Below are 22,312 nucleotides of genomic sequence, written 5' to 3' on the forward strand. Positions count from 1 at the left end.
GTAGTATCATCGGCAGGCAAACGGTCACGTGTCTTGTCGAAAACATAAGTTGACTGAGGCAGGTCTTTATGTCCAGGGCCAGATGTAGAGGGTGCAGAGTCCAGGGATCCACCCGATGTCCTACTCTGCTTGTAGCGCTGGTCAGTAGCCCGCTTCGCCAACGCACCAAGATACCAATTAAAGTTTCCTTTGACACAAGGCACAAAAGCCCGACATGTTGCCCCATGTATAATCAAGTCAAACAGTGAAACGCGTGCTGAACACAAACAATGGATTACCAAGGATTACATTCCATGAGTCTACAGGTAAGACATATTATAATTACTTTATTAGAACAACAACTGTAGACACACGACAAGTACTAGTAGAATACAAACAAGCAGTCTATCGCGAAAGTCTTTCTCGAGCGACCAGCTCAGAGGCGCGCTGAGAGATTTGTGACATGTCATAGGGAGGTGAGTGCGCAACCGGATGGAAACAAGTTTATGTTTACATTCCAGCTTCTGGCTTCCTTTTAAACGTGCGACTAGACGTGAGGGTATGAGAGATACCCATTTGTACGACTGAAAACAGACTAAAACATGGTTTTATAAAGGTGATAAGGTCTTAATGGTTGAATCATATAGATATGTATTTTGGAATAATTTTCTGATGTTCAGGTAAAATGAATAAATGTATTCTAGCTTTGTCATCAAGAGGTAAATTAAGGTTTAAATTACAGGCAATTTTTACAATTCTATTTCTGTATGGAACTTTAGAATTTTTGGACATATTAAATATTTTTCTTGCTCAAACCACAATGGAAATCAGTATCTTCACTAAGCTGTTAATAGCCTAAAAACGTGTATGTTTTTACAAGTGGTGAAATAAAAACCCATGCCTCCATTCGAAGCAACATTAGAAGATCGTTTAGCGCTGCCAAGGAAATATTTGCAAGCTTTGTTTTGTGAAAGATTTCTTTCTTTATAGTGAGTGAGTGAGTATGGTTTTATGCCGCTTTTAGCAATATTCCAGCAATATCACGGCAGGGGACACCAGAAATAGGTTTCACACATTGTACCCATGTTGGGAATCGAACCTGGGTCTTCGGCGTGACGATCGAACGCTTTAACCACTAGGCTACCCGACCACCCCTCTTTCTTTATAAGTATCTATACACCAAATCCTTGATCCATAATGCCTCACTGGTTCCACGAGGTTTTCATATAGCTTCTTAAAAACAGAATATGACATGCCTCCAGCTACATGACATTTTGTGATTGAAGATGATAGGGCACGACTTGCAGATTTATATAATTCTCTAGCAGTCTTCTTCATGTCTCATTTAACATACCGTATATGACCGCGTATAAGCCGAATTTTGAGGACCAGAAAAAAGATTCTGTAGAAAGGGGTCGGCTTATCCACGGGATACACTTTCATGATAGTATTTTTCAGATCGTGATCTGTCAGAAACATCGCCTGAACGACGGTCCGATAGATCACAACTTCCCGAAAGTTTGGAAGTTGCCACGACTAGAGCCATTATTGTTATAAATTTTCAATAAAGTTATTATTATACACCAATGTTGTCATTATTATAAGAATGTTATGCATGTTACTACTTCCGATAATAAGTTTTCAATTGAATGTTCAAAGTTTATCGTTCTTCGTAAACTCCACAATCTTTACATGTAACAATATATGTAATTCACAGCTATAATATATAATCCCCAGATGAAATCGCTAATAGCTATTACGTACGTTTTGCAAAGTTCATAAATTGATAGTGAACAAGTGTCTACCTTTATTGAAAGAGGCAAAAAAACAACTGTATCGGCGAGTTATTCCGTTCGCCATTTGCAAAAACATGTGATCAGCTGTTTCCTGTGACGTCACAAACGGTGATCACTGTGATTGCTTCCTGTTGTTTAAAAGCGACACGGTACACAAGGAAATGAGCATTGATAATAACGGGCCGATTGGTATTGTCATTCTTCCCTGCCCTTAAGGCGGGGAAGTATACGGGAAACGTTAAATTTGTGGCATGTATGTCGACATGTTGGTCTATTTGAAATTTCAAGCCACGCATTTACGGAAACAAAACATACAAATCATGTGCGTCAAATGTTGATGCTATTCTTTTCCAGCAATAAGAGATACTTCAAAGTCGTCTTTATGTAGTTAATTGATGCATCTGACCGTTTCTGGTCATTAGCTGACATTATTAAACCATTCATGTGTAATCCGATGTCCTTTTTTCCTCAAGGACTGATTTTCTGATTTTCACGGTGTATACAAAAGAAGAACTGTGCTCCGGAGATCGTAAATAACAGCATAATAAAAATTATGTTCTGAATATGCTTATTCATGAACAACGACATCTCAATTTAAATGTAATATGGCTGAATTCCATATTCTACATACCACACTTTTGATTGTTTGGATGCTCATGTTCACTGGAAATATTTGGAATAGTTATATTCCGTATCCTGAATTAACCCAGTCCCCCATGTGTGTTTTTTAATCAGTGCACCGCACATAACCACATGTGAAACGTTTGGTAGCAAAGTCAAAGCAAAATCGGAGTAGTGTGTCAGCGAATTTGCATCAAGGCTGTAGTATTTTTCAACCGTTTAATGGAATTCAATGTACAGCCGTAGCTCTGGTCATTCATATATTTTGTGTCCCATAGCTCAAATCTATTTGCGTCTGTACCGTGTTCCACTGACCTCGATAATCTGTGGGATGAAGGCACAGCTCTCTACAGCCACAAAGTTAACACCGAAGGCTATGAGGTGTATTTAGGTCATAATCAGTCCCCAGCAGCCTCAAGCGATATTGTCTACATAACAGATCAGTTTTATGGCTCCGTCACAGGTGCTCCAAATATTGAAGCAGGGAAAACAAATTTCATAGAATCATTTCAAAAAGCAATATTGATATCCCCGTCACTTTTTGTAACTTTTAATGATGTCTCCATTCCATTTTTTTACGGATTTCGATTCGTATGCATTATTTGCTGTCATCAGCGGAATGGTCTTGGTCAGATTGATCCGAATGGACAAGCTGTTTTACTTCTGTTTAGTAGTATGGATGAATTGTCATGTTACATCTTAACAGTATATATATATCAGGCTACTATGCTTGTCGTAAGAGGCGTCGATCCCAATTGCTTGGATCGATGCTCATGATATTAGGCACTGGATTGTCTGGTCCAGACTCGATTATTTACAGACCGCCGTCATATAGCTGGGATATTGCTGAGTGCGGCGTTAAACGACAAACCAATCTATCATCATCATATGAACTCAAACCAGTCATTGTTACAAGTAAACCACATTCCACAACAGTTACTGACACTGGATAAAAAAACAGTATATAGAAAAAAACCAAGTAACTCAACTCATCATGATCACAATTACTATTCTTTGAAAGAAAGAAATACACACAAAAACTGACCAAAAAACGTAAAACAAGAGACGAGGAATCTCCGTTATCGATTAGTTCCGGTATTGAAATGTTCTCCAACTACGTGATAATATTTTGAGTATGTGCATCTGTGGTTGTGACAAAAAGACCTTATCTAGTATGACTTTTTTTGCCATATGGAGCCCTTAGTATTTTCATTTACATTATTATAACCAAATGCTAAGTGTAAAAAGAATGTGATCTATTTTTTGAGTAAGTGCATCTGCCAATGTTGTTGGCAGTTTTGATACTATTTCCACATGTTTACATTTGTGCCAGAAATTGCTTCCATTTCCTTCGATCTACTTTTTAAATAAAGACCCAGGTAAGAATAGGTCTTCAGCAACCTATGCTTGCCGTAAGAGGCGACGAAGAGGATTGGTTAGTCAGGCTCGCCGATTTGGTCGATGCATAACATCATATTCCAATTGCGTAGTTCGATGCTCTTGGTGTCAATCACTGGATGATCTGGTCCAGACTGGATTATTTACAGACCTCCGTCATATGGCTGGAATAATGCTGAGTGCGGCGTTAAACAAGAAACTATTTTTAAAAAGACCTACCCTATGCAAATGTATCAACTGTATTGCCCAATACTCAAAATAAATAATATTTTTTTCCACAACAGCGTTGTGTTATTTGTGGTTAATATAATTATGCTCCATCATGCCTTTCAGTAACATCATAATTATGCGTTTGTGAGGCATCACATATGGCGGGGAACTTTGATGCTCTGCATCAATGTTTTCTTGTGTTGTTTACACAAACATTTTCAAGTTGTGGGTGCTTAGCGATCGTGTTGGGAGTAGGGGCTTAATTCCTTTGTTTTCGAGAGATTAGTTTAATAAACTGGAGAAGCCTGTGAGTAAGTGATGGTCATTCAATGTGTTCATAGTATGATAGTTTATTTAATTCAATTGGATTAACATACAATAGTGGTGTAAAGGGGGTTATACAAGTTGGTATATTTTTACCGACTGACATTCTCATCATGAGTTTGAAACGAATACGCCATGCTTACGATGCTGAATTCAAACTGCGAGTCTTCGCTCTAGCTGATATATTTTCTCACAGGTTCATAATTCTATATACACCGATTCACAAAATGGCGCTTGTTGTTGATGGCAACATATAACGATCATTATGAGATTAAAAAAAACCACGAGAAACAGCTTCCCACATTATGAAAGTGGATGACTGGTTTGTTAAATCTTTATTAGAAATAATAATGACTTTTTCAATATGATTACAACGTTTTTCATCTTATATTTTTGAATATCTGCGAGTACCGGCACATGTCTTGCAGTTCGACTTCGCAGTGTTTTTTGCCTTTCAATTCCTGGTTCGGCTTATCTGCGGGTCATATCATTTTCTCTCGTATTTCAATGGTCAAGTTAGCACCTCGGCTTATCTACGGGGTCGGCTTATCCGCGGTCATATACGGTAGTCCAAGGTATCAAAAAGATTAAATATAATCAACAGTGAGACTGTTATATTAAAAATCAAATTGTGATCTGTGTTGGGAAGGGTTTCTCAAACGGGCAACAATTGGTTTCTTCTTATTCACTGTCAACTGCCATCTATTAGTATTACACCAGTCACCAGGTACGGTGAGTGTCCACATCAGACCATTTTGATTATGTAAGGATAAGAATTTATGGATGAACAACTTCTTTGTTACAATTTAAGAGCGACGTTTCGGTGTACACTGGTGTAGGTTCTAACACCGTTATCAAGCAAGTGATTTACAGAGTTACTTACTTACTTACTTATATTAGAGATTTTACGTGCGCTTTCCGACTCCCGCGCATTTTGCACACGGGCCCGGCCAGGCCATTTAATGTGTTTCTGAAAAGTGAAAAGTTGTTTGGCAACCCAGTAGTGGGGTTTTAGTGGTTGCTTATATAGAATTTTAGAAATTTTGAGATTTGGAATAGATGCCGAGATGGGAGGAGAACTAAGGGAGCTGGGTATGGTAGTATGTTTGTTTGTTTAAGTGATTTGGATTTGGTAGTTTATTGGGTTTTTAAATGCGATTTTTATTAGTCCCGTTTTGATTAAGAATACGCCTAAGGCTTTGAATTTTTCTAGTTTATTTTGTGGGTTTAGGATTGCTTCTAGAGTAAGAGCCTTATTTAGATTGAGGGTGGTTTGTAGTGTAGTTCGGTGTGTTAGGTAGTGCGTGCAGTGTATGAGTGTGTGTTCTGGGGTTTCTAGTTGTTTGCAGTTTTTTGGACGGATGTAGAATTTTTGGTTTGGTTAGGGTTTTTTTGAGAACTTTTTTGATTTGGCTATTTGAGTTTAGATATAAGTTATGCCACTTTTGAGTGATTCTTTGCTTGTGGACACTTTTAATATCTGATTTTGAGATGGGTAAGTTTAAGCTTATTTCTGGGATTTTAAGGGATAGTTTATCTGCTTTATTCGGCGTTTTCATTGCCGTATATTCATACGTGGGCGGGGATCCATAAGAATGTTATTTGTTTGCCTGCCTTAGTTAAGTCGTTTGAGCTTTTTAGTATTTGATTTATTAGTTTAGGGCGTTTTTTGGTGTTGTTATTTTGGAGGGCTTGCAGTCCACTGAGCGGGTCGGTAAGTATTAAGACTTTTTGGTGTTTTTTAGATTGTTGATTATGAGATTTACAGAGTTACTTACTTACTTACTTACTTTGGAGATTTAACGTGCGCTTTCCGACTGATGTGTATTTCGCACACAGGTCCTGCCAGGCCATTTAATGTGTTTCCGAAAGGGGCGAAAGTGGTCTGTGCAACCAAAGATGGGGGTTTTAGGGGTTGCTTATATAGAATTTGGGAATTTTGAGATTTGGAATAGATGCCGATGGGATTGGGGAGGAGAACTAAGGGAGCTGGGTATGATGGATGTTTGTTTGTTTATGTGATTTTGATTTGGTAGGTTATTGTGTTTTTAGATGCGTTTTATTAGTTCCGTTTTTATTAAGAATACGCCTAAGGCCTTGAAGTTTTCTAGTTTATTTTGTGGGTTTAGTATTGCTTCTAGAGTTAGAGCCTTGTTTAGATTGAGGGTGGTTTGTAATGCGGTTCGATGTGTTAGGTAGTGTGTGCAGTGGATGAGTGCGTGTTCTGGGGTTTCTAGTTGTTTGCAGTGAAGGCAGTAACCTGTAGTGTGTTTTTTAATGTTTTTTAGGTGGTTATTTAGGTGGGTGTGGCCGGTTTGGAGTTAAGTGATTACTCTGTCGATTTTTTTGGATGGATGGAGAATTTTTGGTTTGGTTAGTGGTTTGCTGAGCACTTTTTTGATTTGGCTATTTGAGTTTAGACATAGGTTATGCCATTTTTTTGTGATTTTTTGCTTGTTTACACTTTTAATTTCTGATTTTGAGATGGGTAAGTTTAAGCTTATTTCTGGGATTTTGAGGGATAGTTTAGCTGCTTTATCGGCGTTTTCAGTACCGTATACTCCTACGTGGGCGGGTATCCACAAGAAGGTTATTTGTTTGCCTGCCTTAGTTAGGTCGTTGGAGCTTTAAAGTATTTGATTTATTAATTTAGGTCGTTTTTTGGTATTTTTGTTTTGGAGGGCTTGCAGTCCACTTAGGGAGTCGGTAAGTATTAGGATTTTTTTTGTGTTTTTTGGATTCTTGATTATGGAGGGCTGAGGCCATGCCCATTAGTTCTGCCGTGAATATTGATTGGTTGTTTGGGAGTCGGAAGGATTGTGTGGTTTTAGTTGGTTGTATATATACTTGCCAACCGCACTCTGTAAATCACTTGCTTGATAACGGTGTTAGAACCTACACAGAATCCTGTATTGGTAAAAACAAATATCAGTGTACTGTCATCACAAGGTCAAACATCTGTCCACGAGACATTCATGCCCTTGATGCAAACTATCATTTTAACACATTTGTTGAATATTACACATGGATGAATTTTAAACCAATGAAATGACTTACAAATTCAAGGCTTCAAAAGACTTGACAGAGTAGAGAGGGTTGTTAGGATCTTTCCTGAGGACCTCAATGTCATGTTTTGTCTTGACTAACTGGCTACGAAGCAACTTCCGCAGATAAGATTCATCCTCCTTGGTGGTCACTACAATGAAAATAGTGGCGCAGCACTGTAGTTCACAGGCTTATTCCATCAACAGCTTGACATGTCCACATAGACAGCCATTAGATAAAGGATGGTGTCAAACTTTCTAAGTTTGGTAATGCAAATTGAAATATCTATGACTTCTAAATTTGCCTGAAACTAGAGACACTTATTTAAATTTTCCCTGTTCAATTCTAATACAGACAGTTTTGAAGCAACATGAATACAAAAGTCACATAGTTTCAAAAATGTTATTCAAAGTGGTCTACTAATAGTTTGCTGAAAAGTCGATGGAACATATGGGAAACTGAATAAATAGTACATGTATTCTGTAAACAAAAATTTACTTTAAAATTAAAACTGTACCCATGACTGATTCATTGATTCCCTGCACTTGAATATGTTTATTTATGGTATGGTGATTTTGTTTCTCTATGAAATGCATGAGCATGAAGAATGTTAACAGGCCTAAACAAATTAAAGGTAAATTAAAAAAAGGGAGAACTTAATTACTTTGAATATTTACTGAAATGATTGTTTGGAAACCTGTTCCACAATGGCCTACTGATGTTGACCAACTTAGGCACTTATCAAGCCATTCGTCAGGTTGAACTTCGGCCCAGTGGCACACTATACAAGTTTACAGAGGTCATTAATGGTGTTCCTGATGATCATCCTACCTTCACATCAACTAGTCAGTCAGTTTCTTCAGTAGTCAATCATGATTGGACTAATACCATCAACATGAACAAGAGCAAGCTTATTCCATGGTGGTAAATTTATTTAATTCTATTTAAGATGTAATGGAAAGGGCCATTGTAAGGACAGGTGCTACAGTTCCCCTTGTACAGTCCTGTAACCAATTAATAGAGAAAGGCACTAACTTCACACTACAGTCCCCAGATATAGCAAGCAAAATTTGATGACTGAATCACATGGTAATAAGATGATCATTTTCAAGTGATCACAAGACTAGATCCTCAAAAATAAAGTATAGTCAAAAACCAAAGCTAATCTTAACTGCGATCATGGTGATTCAAGATTTCACTGTCAGTTTGCTGTAGAAGCTTCATTGTATCTGGGTGCTGTACTGGCAATGTGGCTGCCTTCTTGTATGGGTTAGCGCCCTCCTCAAGGATGGGGCATTAAACAACTTATGCCACATGAGCCACCATAAGCGATACACTTTTACACAACAATGCAAAACAGTGAACCAAGGCTTTCTCCGCATCTCATTCCAACTGAATCACTCCAGCCTCAGCACAGATCACATGCTGGATTGGGGACATTACGCACCCTAGTGGAACAACAGCTGGGTATCTACAGCAACACAGGATCTGCCATTACAAATAAATTTCTGTTTGTGGATTAAAAGAACCCTGTTCACCCTTCATTTGTGGGAGTCTGGCATGATCGTTGGATTGTCCAAGTAGTGATCATTTGACTGTGGAAGTCATTCCTAACACAAGAGGTGACTGTAAACATTATACCTGAGGTTCCACAGGGTGGGAAGTGTTGGTTCTCATGACAGTTAAATGCTGCAATATTAAACATAACATAATCTAAAATAGTGTGTAGTTACTTCCCTTACCATGTGCAAAGGTTTACTGTTCATCTCATGTGATGGTCATGCCGGCAGTAGAAGTTTGTGTGCTTGTTTTGCCGTTTGCAAATTTGGTCAATGAAAACTTGAAATTTACGATAAAACATCACTAGACATAATGATTCACAAAATTAATTATATTTGTGTCCAAAAGAACAAAAGTAAAAAAGGAGTCCAAATCAAGTCTATAATGATTTGGCAAGTCTAGATTACCTCAGCTCTAGGAAAATAAGGATTAAGGCTCCATTTGGATTATTAATTTTGTAGATATATATGTTTAAATAAGAGAACTTTATTTCTGGGACAAAATGTCAGTCTATTGTGTACTGTATTGCTGGACATTGTTTCGTAAGCAGAGATTAAGATTACATGTGTATTTGTCTTGTGAAATAACCCGGAAATAGCAATCAGCTGTTCACACATTTTCTCCCTGATCTTAGGGTGATTTAATTTTAGAAATACCTAATATCATGGCCAATATCATAACTGAAAAGAAATTTCAATACAGTGACAGGAAGACCGAATATATAATATCATGGATTACAAACAAAGTCCAGATACACAATGGTTGGTTGGTTGGTTGGTTTGTTGTTTAACGCTGCACTCAGCAATATTCCAGCTATATGCCGGCGGTCTGTAAATAATCGAGTCTGGACCAGACAATCCAATGATTGATATCATGAACATTGATCCACGCAATTGAGATCGATGACATGCATCAACCAAGTCAGCGAGTCTGACCACCCGATCCCGTTAGTCGCCTTTTACGACAAGCTTATAAACCTATTCATTTGGATCGCTATTAAGTAAGAGACTTCTTTCTATAGGCATTAAACCTATTGTGAGGTTTTACTTTCCAGTCGGGTTAAATCTCATAAACAGGGACGTTGTAATGTCCCTGGGATTTTATATAATATCCCAGGGATTTTATAGGATATTCAAGTCATATTTGCTATAATATCCCAGGGATTTTATATAATGTCCTGGGTATATTATTATTATAACTTCCGTTCAGATTGTAACATGTAATGAAATGTAAAATCAAATGACAAATGTTTTCTTTATATTCCCGAGGATCGAACTCACAACCTTCATATCTGTAGCCCAGTGAATGTACCATGAGGCTACAGAGGTGTTGATAAGCCTCACTGGTTTTTAGAATGTCCTTTTCAAGATCTGTACGCCAGCAACAGATATTTTACGTGCGTTTCCTAAGGTTCATGGGAAGTATGTTTGAAACATAAAAATGTTGATAAATGTTTTTTTAAGTTTCTTTTTTCGGTTTATAAGTGTGGAAAAACACTTTCCCTCGGTTTTGGTAGACAGAGCATGCCCTGGGGGTCGTAAAAAAACGCGGGGACTTCGCCCCCTTGGTTTTTTCCTCTCCCCAGGGCATGCTCTGTCTACCAAAACTTCGTAAGCGTGTTTTCTCCAATACATAGTCACCTTTTACGGCAAGCATGGGTTGCTGAAGACCTATTCTACCCCGGAATCTTCGCGGGTGAGATACATATAATGAACACTTTTATAGCCAAACAGTGTATTAACAGGACTACTTTACGTCCTTATGAACATATTTGTTGACATGCTACTTTCAGTGTTGCAAGCTCACAATAATGTCTTCACGTTGTGAAATAGATTTGAAACTCACACTGCACACACTGGAAGTCAAATATTGTATTTCACTAATCTACTAATACATTCATGTAGGAGGCCCTTTCCCAGGTTGATTGCACACAACTGTTTATTTGGTTAGATACTACATGTACTAGTTTGAACAACCAAAAGAGAAAAACGCTATGCTCCCGCACAATATTTTCAAAAGCCATTGCCTGAGAACCAATTCTTTTATATTTCTGAGCCTAATGCTCACTGTGTACCTTTCTCCTCTGCAACATCCTCAGCAGGTTTTGCTGTAGCTTCAACTGGTTTTGCTGAAGTGTCTGCTGGTTTTGCTGAAGCATTTGCTGTAGCGTCTGTGTTGGTAGTGTCTTTCGAGCCGGATTTACTTGCACCATTTGATGCTTCAGTATTGGCCGATTCATTCTTGTTGATGGCCAGTTTTTCTACCTATTAAGGGAAAACACAAAACACAAATGATGGAACTGGCAAACCTAGCATGCTGTAATCAGGGTTCGTCACAAATATATTTAAATATCAAATGCCTCACTTAAGTTAATATATTTCAGTAAATTTTAAAATGAGGTATCCCTTGAGTGTGATCTCAGTATGGATGAAACTGTCAAAGAGTATGCGTGCGGTGACTCTACCTGACTGGCTAGCCCCTTCTCCTGGGCATCAACTTCATCTCCCCAGTCAGACATGGTTGCTCCTCTGCCTGCAAATGTCAGAGAAGGATGAAACATATCTTCCTCTCCCTACTTTGGAAATAGACCCAAAATTTATCTCAACAGCAACAAATTTCTTCCAAATTACCCTGGTACGTAAGTAGCTCTACAGTCAGCTATTATGTCAACTCTACTATTCTCCAAATATGGCAGGAGGGACAACAGAACTCAAACCATCAACCATACTTTGGTGGAATTCATGAACATCTCGAAACTGGTATCATTATCATGATTATTGAGTTGCCCTTAGTTGGTATTTTTTTGGTTTTTTAAAAAAAAAATTTACTGTTCCCAGAGTTTGAGATTAATACAGTATTCCGTCAAAAACATATTTCGGATAGCATAGAATGGCACAATACACTCTTTAAAAAATTAAAGGGTTGGAAACAAACATTGTCCTATTTCAAACCCAAAACAGTTGCAACACACAATCAGACTCAAACATGGCATGTATCAACAGAGAGCTAAGAATCAAATACTGAGAATAAAGGTGACCATTTTTTGTTAAAGTTATTTTTGTCATCCATTTTTATAGCAATACATTTCTCGATTGAGTATATGTTTTTAAATAGTTTTAAAAGTATATCTAATTTCGGTTTGGTTCCTTTAATTCCACTTACATGAATATGCCTTTTTCCCAATAAAACTATATGATTGATTAAAGTATTAGAGTAGTTAGAACCAAACCAAATAAGATATTTTGTCAATTTAATTTTTTGTGGAAGATGATTATTAAGCCAAAGTTCAAGATCATTCCAAAATTGTTTAGTTTCATTACATTCCCAAAAGACATGGCTGACGTCCTCATTGACAGCATTACAAAAGCTACAAACACTGTTGTCCACAAGATTCATTGTTAATAGTTCCTCCTTTGTGTAGATAATTCCATGTAGAAATCTGTACTGAAAATCTAAAAGTTTTACATCCTTCAGTTTACATCTATAAACAGTAAATATCGTTTTCCAATTAAAACCACCGTGAAAAATTGATTGCCTTTTATCACAAACTTTAAGATTATTTTCATTTGATATTAATTTATCATAAAAGTTTCTAGCGCCTTTAACAGGCTTCATCAGATCACTTAAGCAACTGTTTATATACTTATTCTGTAAAATTATTTTTCTAGTTTTCTGGATTGTTGTTTTCCAGGATTCTGCTATATAACCTTTTATCAGATATTTTAGTTTCACTTCTTCAAATGACATCAATCCGTTTTCATTGCATATATCTTTAATATTAGCCCATTGCTTTATGTAGTATGCATCTTCCCGAGGCAAGTGAGTTAACTGACTATAAAAGTCCAGTTTCCACCCTTGCCGAACTAGGCTGGTATTATGGAGTTACATTTTGGCTGGCGCACCAAAATCGAAATCCGGTTCGTAGAGTGTCATGCAGATTTCGGTCGACTGCAGGATTTGCAAAGCATGTGCACCGCTAACTCGTTGTCAACAGATATTTTCTAATTCTTTTCATGTTTTTAATCAAGGTGCTCACGTGATTTGATGCACTTGGCGATGTAAGACTCGTTTTATCACAATATAGATCTTGATTATCGATCAGATCGTCTTGACTGGGCGCCAGTTATGTTTGAAACAAATGCAAGTGATACGAGAGGTTGAATCTGATTGGTCAATAGGAGAGGCATAGAAAGGACATAACTCGTCTGTCCAAATCCATATTTTTGTAAATTGTTTTGATACCGTATCAAATGCCTTTTCAAAATAGACCAACAGACGTAATCCTGGTTTATTTTGTCTTTTTAATATCATATAACAACCTTGTGTTTTCTGAAATAGATCACCCTGGAATAAATCCTGTTTGATTATTATGAATGAGCAATTCCAATGTTGATTTTATATGGTTTGCAATACAAGTACTAATTATTTTATAGAGTACATTCAATAAAGTTATTGGTCTCCAATTTTTCATCAATGTTCTGTCTTTGTTTGATTTTGGTATACAAGTTATAACTCCTCTTTTCATTGTCATACTCATTTTGTTATTTGCAGAAGTACTTTTTACAAATCTGTATATCCAGAATTTTAATTCTTTCCAGAAAAACTTTAAAAATTAAATAGGAAAGCCATCAATACCGGGACTTTTATTGTTTTTCATGTTTCATGAAATTTCTTTAAGCTCAATTTCTCTTTCTAATAAGTTTTTCATTTGGTTGTCTAACGTTGGAGTCTCTTAATTTGTTAATTTTTGTAACTTCTGTCATTGCTATCAGAAATATATAATTTGTTATAAAAGTTTCTTAGTTCATCTAATATGCAATTGCCGTCTCTTATTACTGTATCATCTTCAGTTATAACTTTATTTATTAATTTACTGACATAATTTCTATTTTCTAAGTGGCAGAAATAACTTGTTGGTTTTTCTCCTTCCTCATACCATTGCATTCTATTTCTAATTTGTATTCCTCTTATTTCCTCTTCTTTTATATGTTCCATTTCTAATTTGTATTTTGATAGTTCAGATACCGTATTCGACGTAATAAGCGCCCAGGGCACTCTCAAAATTAGAAATAGGAGGCTCTAATTTGAATATTATTTTGGTGAAAAAAGACAGCGTTGAAAGATAAATTTCATGGTTATGCTGACAGCCTGAAATATTAATGTACGACAGATATATTTTTCCAGAATTTTATTGCCCATAATTAAGGGTGCATAAAGCACACGAGTGCATATTATACGCGAATAAATAAGTCTTGTGTACATTGATCAATCGGAAGGGGTGCTAATTGGGATTGTTCACCAGCCAACTTATCAGCAAATGTCACTGTGGGTGCTTATTACGTCGAATACGGTAGATATTTTTAGTCTATTTGTTCAAAATTTCGCCTTATGTCATCTTCCAAATCGCTTATCTTAATTTCTAATTATTTTGTTTGATTGATTTTGGTTCTTTTAATGAATGAAGAAAATGAAATTGTTTTCCCTCTAACTTTCATTGAGAGGGTTTCAAGAAATAAACTGTCATTTATTTTAAGTTTGATATCTAACTCACTTTGTTCACTATCACTATTCTCAGAATATTCTTTTTCAGTTTCTTCTATAACTGGTTTAACTAAATCTGTATAATCTTTTATATTCGGGTAAAATATTTGTTTCCAATGTCATATTTCTTATATCTTCAGACACTAAATTGAAGTCCAGCCTAGCTTGTTGTCTTGGGTTTTTCTTCCACCATGTAAATTTCTTTAAGTCTGTATTTAGTTCTCGCCATATATCTATCATATTTAACGATTCTATTTTTTCCAATACTCATAATAATCTGTCTTGCTTTTGGGTTATTTATATTTTTCTAATTTTCTAAATCAACTGCAGGATTAAGAATAAGGTTCTGGTCACCTACAATAACTAATGAATCATTTTCGAAGTTATCGATATTATCAAATAGTTTTTTATAAAAATCAGGATCATCACTATTAGGTCCATAGAGATTAGTTAATGTTAGTCTTGTACCTTCTAGAGTTATATCAGCTATTATATAATTGCCATTTTCATCTATTTTAGTGCTATGAATTGTTATGTCTACATTATTATTAAACATTATAGCAACACCTCTAGCATTGAATTTATATGGTGCAATTATGCTTTGTAGACCCCATTCATTCCTCATAAGAGTAACATCATTTTCTTAAATATGAATGTCTTGTAGGCAAACAATAGAGATCTTTCTTTTTCTCCAAATATTCAGTACTTCCTTTCTCTTATTTATATCTGCTAAGCCTCTGCAATTAGCCGAAATCACTTTTATTTTTTTAATATTAGCCATAATCTGCTATTGCAAGAAGTAATGTACTATAATGAGCTACAACGGGTATTTGATTTCTATAAACTACAGGGAACATTTTTTTTTGCAGAATTATCTGAATAAAAAAAAAGGGATGAACATAGAAATATAAAAGCATAAATACTGGTGTTCCATAGTGGACCCCACTTAGTTGGTAGTTAATGGCACATAATGATTGTTATGCTGTGACACAAGTTATCTCCAGATTTTTAAAAACTATTTTTGGAAGCTTCTCTTCCATTAGATACACTTACAGTACCAGTAATCAAAGCAGTCGATTACTAATTCTGTCTGTGATTTTAGCCGTAGGCCTTGTCTGAAGCCCGAGTCTAGTAAAATTTCTTCTGGTCCATTAAGATCACCTTACTCCAGTCCATATGGTAAGACTACATTCTACCAAAAGTAATGTTCGTGCTAGTAGTATCAACATAAGTATTTGGCACTGCTGTTAACTGTGTACATCAGTTTTGACTAGTGGGGTTTAAGAGTTATTCTATTATACATCTGATTTGAAATTCATTGTCAACCTAGTTTGAATAGAGGCAAAAGGTATCATTCTATTGGCCAAGAACACCAAAGTTGACCAGACAGCTGCAGTTATCATAACATTTTAGTATGAACATGCTAATTAGAGACTGTTTAACTGATGACATGGACAGAAGGGTTTACGATATGTAGCCAAAGTGTCTGATGCTACTAAAACACTGCAGTTCAATTTAAATTTGATGAATCTGATATCTAATTTATGTGTCGGCAGACTCAACTCCAACTAGTATGCAGAATCATCAGCAATGGTGTAAGTGGATATCAAGACTGACTTTTGTATGAGGAAATTGAAGAGGAAATTGAAGATGAAATTGCACTTTCTAGAATTTCAGTTTGCTCTTCAGAGGATGGAATTCTGTTCCCAGCTTGAAACAAAGCTTGACTGATAAGTAAATCAAATTACCAAACACTTTACAAAGGGTACAAATATTTAGTGTTCATTTCCCAAGTGATCGGCACCCAAATGCTTAACATGTTGCATATTTTTCTCCACAAAACGTGGAACTTGACAGAAATTGTACATGTTTTCCTCACATTACATTTGATTACTCTGCTAAAAGAGGTAAGACAGCTAACTCAGAACTATCAGTTTGGATCGTAAAAGGATCGTAGAGTTGGGGGAAATACCATAAGATGTCAACAATTTTGGTGTTTCTACATGGCAAAAACAGCTGTAAGGAGAAAAACAGAATTCACCACTCATGTTTTGTAATATTATGGGAAATATCAGCCTCGTCCTGGTATCGGTTTTATAGATGAATAATTTTACAATTGCTTGGTATTTCTCTTATAAAAGGAAAATACTCACGATAAATCCTACGAATTCGTACAGCGAGAAATGAGAAATTTCATACTCCAAATCGAAAGTGATTTTGTAATCCTATGCAATAAGCAATCAATTACGCCATATGAAATATTAATTTAGATTAAGAACTAAACAAGATATTACAATGTTCATACAGATATGAGACACTAAAATTCAAGGCCTTTTCAAGACTTTCAACTGTCATTTTCAAGGATTTTTTATTTGGGTTATTAGCATTATACGTTAAAGTCTGTCAATATTGTTTTAAATTTCAGAACACCATATATTAGTCATAAGACCTGAGATTAGAAGCAGTATGAACATCACAACATTTCCAACAAGATTAATTTTCACAACCAACAAATAAAATAAGCCATTAATTTCGATTCTTTCAAGAACAAGTGTGTGCCATTTTGTACAAATTCAAGGCTTTTCAAGCTATTTTGTTGATTTAGAATGCTTTTCAAGGTTGACACTAAAAATCAAGGCTTTTCAAGAGGGACCTTAAAATTCAAGGCCTTTTCAACCCTGAACGAACCTTGTATTATGTATGCATTATTATTATTGCATAGAACAACAATATGTGGGGTTTTATCTGTTGACTGAAGCTAATCTTTGAGAAAGAAAGAAAACAAATTTCAATTGATAATTGCTCATGGGCTCTTTAAACCCAGTAGCAGTTGAGATGAGATTGGAGATGCATATTTAACAATATAATACCAGGTGAAGGTACACAAACATGATAAAGTGATAACAATGTCATTCAAGAAGAATAAGAAGAAGAAGAAGAAGAAGAAGAGGAGTGAGTGAGTGAGTGAGTGAGTGAGTGAGTGAGTGAGTGAGTGAGTGAGTTGGGCTTATCGCCGCTTTTAACAGTATTCCAGTTATATCGCGGCGTGTCAGCTTAATGTGGGAGGAAGGCCCGAAGTGATGCAGGTCTCAAGACGTTTACCACTTCAGTGAAACCCAAGGGCATGGGTATGGTGCTGACAAACCTAGAAACATAATCGGGGCGAACCGGGATTCGAACCCACAACAATAGGTTTCTGGCGTGCCCAAGGGACGCAACTCTGCACAGCGAATCGCGGCGTCTAGACGACTGGGGCACCTGTGCCCGCAGGAAGAAGAAGAAGAAGAAGAAGATTGTCTTACTGCATTAAGAATACGGTTTGGTCTACAGGAGACATGGTAATAAACGAGGGGTTAATAAGGTACCCTTTCTGCCAAAGATTGAGTCTTAGATCTGTATAACAATCACATGTTACCAAAAAGTGAACGTTATCTTCATCAGTTTTGCCATTACATATGTTACAGATGCATTCATAAACAGGAGTTTTGGGGCGTGTATGACAGCCTCTTTCTTATTCTAAAGGTAAAGTTCCACAGCAAAGTTTAGCTAAAGTGCTTCATCGTGATCTATCCAGAATATGACATACATAAAATGAAACATTCAGTGTATTTGTAAACAATCTAAATGTTCTAAGCTTATTGCCTGTAGTATGGCCAGTGTCATTTCAAAGTCTGCTGTCCAAGGACTCTTGGAATGACAAGAGACCAATATCTGATACAATCTATTAATCTCTGTGGGGGGAGCTGAATTCAACTTCTTCCAGAAATGTACAACTCCAATTGTGTGTTAAGTAATAATCAATAACCAACCCATCTCACCTCTTACGGACAAATTAGGTGTAGTGTTTCCTACACCTTAGAAAAAGCGGCACGCTCTATTTTGGATGGCATTTAATGCAACTAAATTCTCTGGTTCTCCAAACTGCTGCACCATACGTTAAGATAGGTTGTACAAAATTATCATACAAAGTACTGAAAACATCATAGGTCATTCCACCAACTGACTTAAATTTACTTATAATTACACTTAGGGCTCTTCCAACCGATTTAGCAATTTGTTTTGCTGTGAAATCTTAATCTAGGTGTTCCTGGATCCAAAGTCCCAAATATTTATATGTACCGTATTTTCTTGAGTATAGTCCAGATATACAAAGAACACTTTTATAGCCAGACAGTGTAATTACATGACTAATTTGCGTACTTCAGTATGGATTTGTTGACATGGTATTTCCGGTGTTACGTGCTCACAGTAATGTCTTTCCATGGGGGAAAAAAACATCAAAACTCATTAATTTGTGTATAATACGCACCCCCTTCTACACAGCTGTGTTTTTGGAAAAAAAAGTGCGCACTATACGGTATTACAAATTTCAATATTCTCTCCCTCACAATGAAAACTGACACTAGGATCCCTAACAGACTGCTGTCTGTAATGGACAATTTTAGTTTTTTTAGTATTAATCTGAAGACACCATTGACACCAATTACCGTATTCAACGTAAAAATCGCCCTGAGCGCTCTCAAAATTTAGAACTAGGGGGCTCTTATTAGAATATTATTTTGGTGGAAAAAAAAACAGAGTTGAAAGATAAATTTTGTGGTTTATGCCGACCGCCTGAAATGTTTATGTACGACAGATATATTTTTCGAGAATTTAATTGCCCATAATTAAGGGTGCATATAACACACGAATGAGTATTATACACGAAAAAAATAAGTCAATCGGAAGGGGTGCCAATTGGGATTGTTCACTAGCCAATACGTTAGCAAATATCACCCTGGGCGCTTATTAGAGCGGGGCGCTTATTACGTCGAATACGATGATTAACATGATTAACACAAGTTAACATTTGTTGTAATGAGTGCTCGCAGCTGGTTATGAGAGCAATATCCTCGGCATATAAGAGTATATTAAGTATACTAGTATGTCAACACCACAGTGCAAGTCATTAATTCCATTTGGCAAGCAGTTAATGAACACAGAAAAAAGTGTCGGTGATAACACACAGTCATGCTTCTCTCCGATATAAACAGGGAAATTCTGTCAAGTATCCGTTAATGGACATAGAATATAATTTTGGTGAGAAGAAAAAGAGAGTTGAAAGATAGTAAATGTCGTGGTTTATGCTGACAGCCTGAAATGATACAAAAGAAAAGTGCATATTATACACAACAGATATATCTTTCCAGAATTTAATTGCCCATAATTAAGGGTGCATATAAAACACGAGTGCGTATTATGCACGAATAAATAAGTGTACATTGATCAATCGGAAGGGGTGCTCATTGGAATTTTCTCTAGCCAATATATATAAGCAAATATTGCCATGGGCACTTATTAGAGCGGCGCGCTTATTACTTCGAATACGGTATGTATGTACTAAAGTGTTCCGTTTTCGACGGAATCCATTCTGCTCTTCAGCCAAAATAGTATTACATTCAAGCCACTTTGAAAACCGTATGTTTAAAATATCAGAATAACTTTTACAGGGTACTGATATTAAGGAGATCCCATGGTATCCCAGCGGGTCCTGGGGTTCAGCATCTGGTTTCAGGATTGGTGAAATAATACTATGGCGCCATATATTCGAACAAATTACCTCCCATGGGATAGAATTTTGCCTATCACAAGCAATACCTATTTTGCCAATAACTTTCCAAAATTCGTGGCTGTCATGTTTATATTTATCAAGCAAGCACTGTTGTTCTTGCAACTGATACGAGCGTTTACAGTTACTTTGCAGTTTATCCAAAACTTTCCGTTCAGACTCATATATCTATTTTAACATTTTTTTTCTTAAAGTTGAGGTAAAATTGGGTTTAACGTCGCATCCAAGATTACACTTATATAGCTACGTGCATGTACGTGTGTGTGTTTGTGTGGCTGCTTGTAGTTGTACTAGTCTGGACTGATGCCGATTTATAGTGCCCACTACTAGCCCACTGAGATACCATGCCGCAGTTTAACCTGAATACCCCACTCAGACACAGTATACTGACTCCGAGCCGACCAGTCCTTGCTTTAGCCCCTTAATGCCGAGCGCCAGACAGGGTAACAAGAAGTACCATCTTTTAACGTCTTTTGGAATGACGCGGCCGGGGATCGAACCCCGGACCTTCCGCTCTCCGGGCGGACGCTCTACCACTAGACCACGGAGGCGGTTCTTTCTTAAAGATGATTTGCTTTTAAACCTATCCTGTTCGGATAAATAAACAGAATCTCATTTCGATTGGAGGGCCTCACACCAATAGGGTTTATACGTGGATTTACCTTTTGTTTTACTGATATTGCTATGAGACACACCACCAACATTTCTATCCAGTTCAGAATATATACAAGCCGAAAACTCAGTACAAGCAGGCATTAATGTGGCAGTGTTGTATATACGTGTATTTTCTGTATTTAATATATTTGTGTACATATAATGTTTTGTATTGAAATGATGTTTTAACCTTTTATTGTTTTGCATTAAATTAAATACACCTGTATAGCTGCTGTATTCTACCGTGCTGCAGCAGAATAATGACTTAATCTCTGCATGGACTTTTCTTTTATTTGATTTATACTGGCTGAGGGGTTGGGTAGGCAGCTTGGGTCGGTCCTTTGTATAATTCAGCTTACGCCTGATTGACCTTGTTTAAAACACTGACACCCAGCACACCAGCCACGACACCTTGACCATGCTGACAACACCCAGCACACCAGCCACGACACCTTGACCATGCTGACAACACCCAGCACACCAGCCACGACACCTTGACCATGCTGACAACACCCAGCACACCAGCCACTACACCTTGACCATGCTGACAACACCCAGCATTCAACCAGCACACGAGCCACTACACCTTGACCATGCGGACAACACCCAGCATTCAACCAGCACACCAGCCATTACACCTTGACCATGCTGACAACACCCAGCATTCAACCAGCACACGAGCCATTACACCTTGACCATGCGGACAACACCCAGCATTCAACCAGCACACCAGCCATTACACCTTGACCATGCTGACAACACCCAGCATTCAACCAGCACACGAGCCACTACACCTTGACCATGCGGACAACACCCAGCATTCAACCAGCACACCAGCCATTACACCTTGACCATGCTGACAACACCCAGCATTCAACCAGCACACGAGCCACTACACCTTGACCATGCGGACAACACCCAGCATTCAACCAGCACACGAGCCACTACACCTTGACCATGCGGACAACACCCAGCATTCAACCAGCACACCAGCCATTACACCTTGACCATGCTGACAACACCCAGCATTCAACCAGCACACCAGCCATTACACCTTGACCATGCTGACAACACCCAGCATTCAACCAGCACACGAGCCACTACACCTTGACCATGCGGACAACACCCAGCATTCAACCAGCACACCAGCCATTACACCTTGACCATGCTGACAACACCCAGCATTCAACCAGCACACGAGCCACTACACCTTGACCATGCGGACAACACCCAGCATTCAACCAGCACACCAGCCACTACACCTTGACCATGCGGACAACACCCAGCATTCAACCAGCACACCAGCCATTACACCTTGACCATGCGGACAACACCCAGCATTCAACCAGCACACGAGCCATTACACCTTGACTATGCTGACAACACCCAGCATTCAACCAGCACACCAGCCATTACACCTTGACCATGCTGACAACACCCAGCATTCAACCAGCACACGAGCCATTACACCTTGACCATGCGGACAACACCCAGCATTCAACCAGCACACCAGCCATTACACCTTGACCATGCTGACAACACCCAGCATTCAACCAGCACACGAGCCACTACACCT

The 22,312-nt window shown here is 37.5% G+C and overlaps 1 protein-coding gene across 1 annotated transcript in view; it reads right to left on the reverse strand.

Annotated features, from left to right (window-relative positions):
• Positions 1-22,312, reverse strand: part of LOC124132285 (ATP-dependent RNA helicase DDX19A-like) — a 99,670-nt gene that overhangs the window by 71,907 nt on the left and 5,451 nt on the right. Inside the window, exons 2-4 of the mRNA XM_046496137.2 lie at positions 11,398-11,465; positions 11,008-11,197; positions 7,386-7,524 (exon numbers count right to left, since the gene is read on the reverse strand). Coding sequence (XP_046352093.1) covers positions 7,386-7,524; positions 11,008-11,197; positions 11,398-11,451 — 383 coding nt within the window. The 5' untranslated portion in view covers positions 11,452-11,465. The remainder of the gene's footprint in view (positions 1-7,385; positions 7,525-11,007; positions 11,198-11,397; positions 11,466-22,312) is intronic.

Source organism: Haliotis rufescens, unplaced genomic scaffold, assembly GCF_023055435.1.
Source record: "Haliotis rufescens isolate VD_foot unplaced genomic scaffold, xgHalRufe1.0.p SCAF_13, whole genome shotgun sequence".
NCBI lineage: Eukaryota > Metazoa > Mollusca > Gastropoda > Lepetellida > Haliotidae > Haliotis > Haliotis rufescens.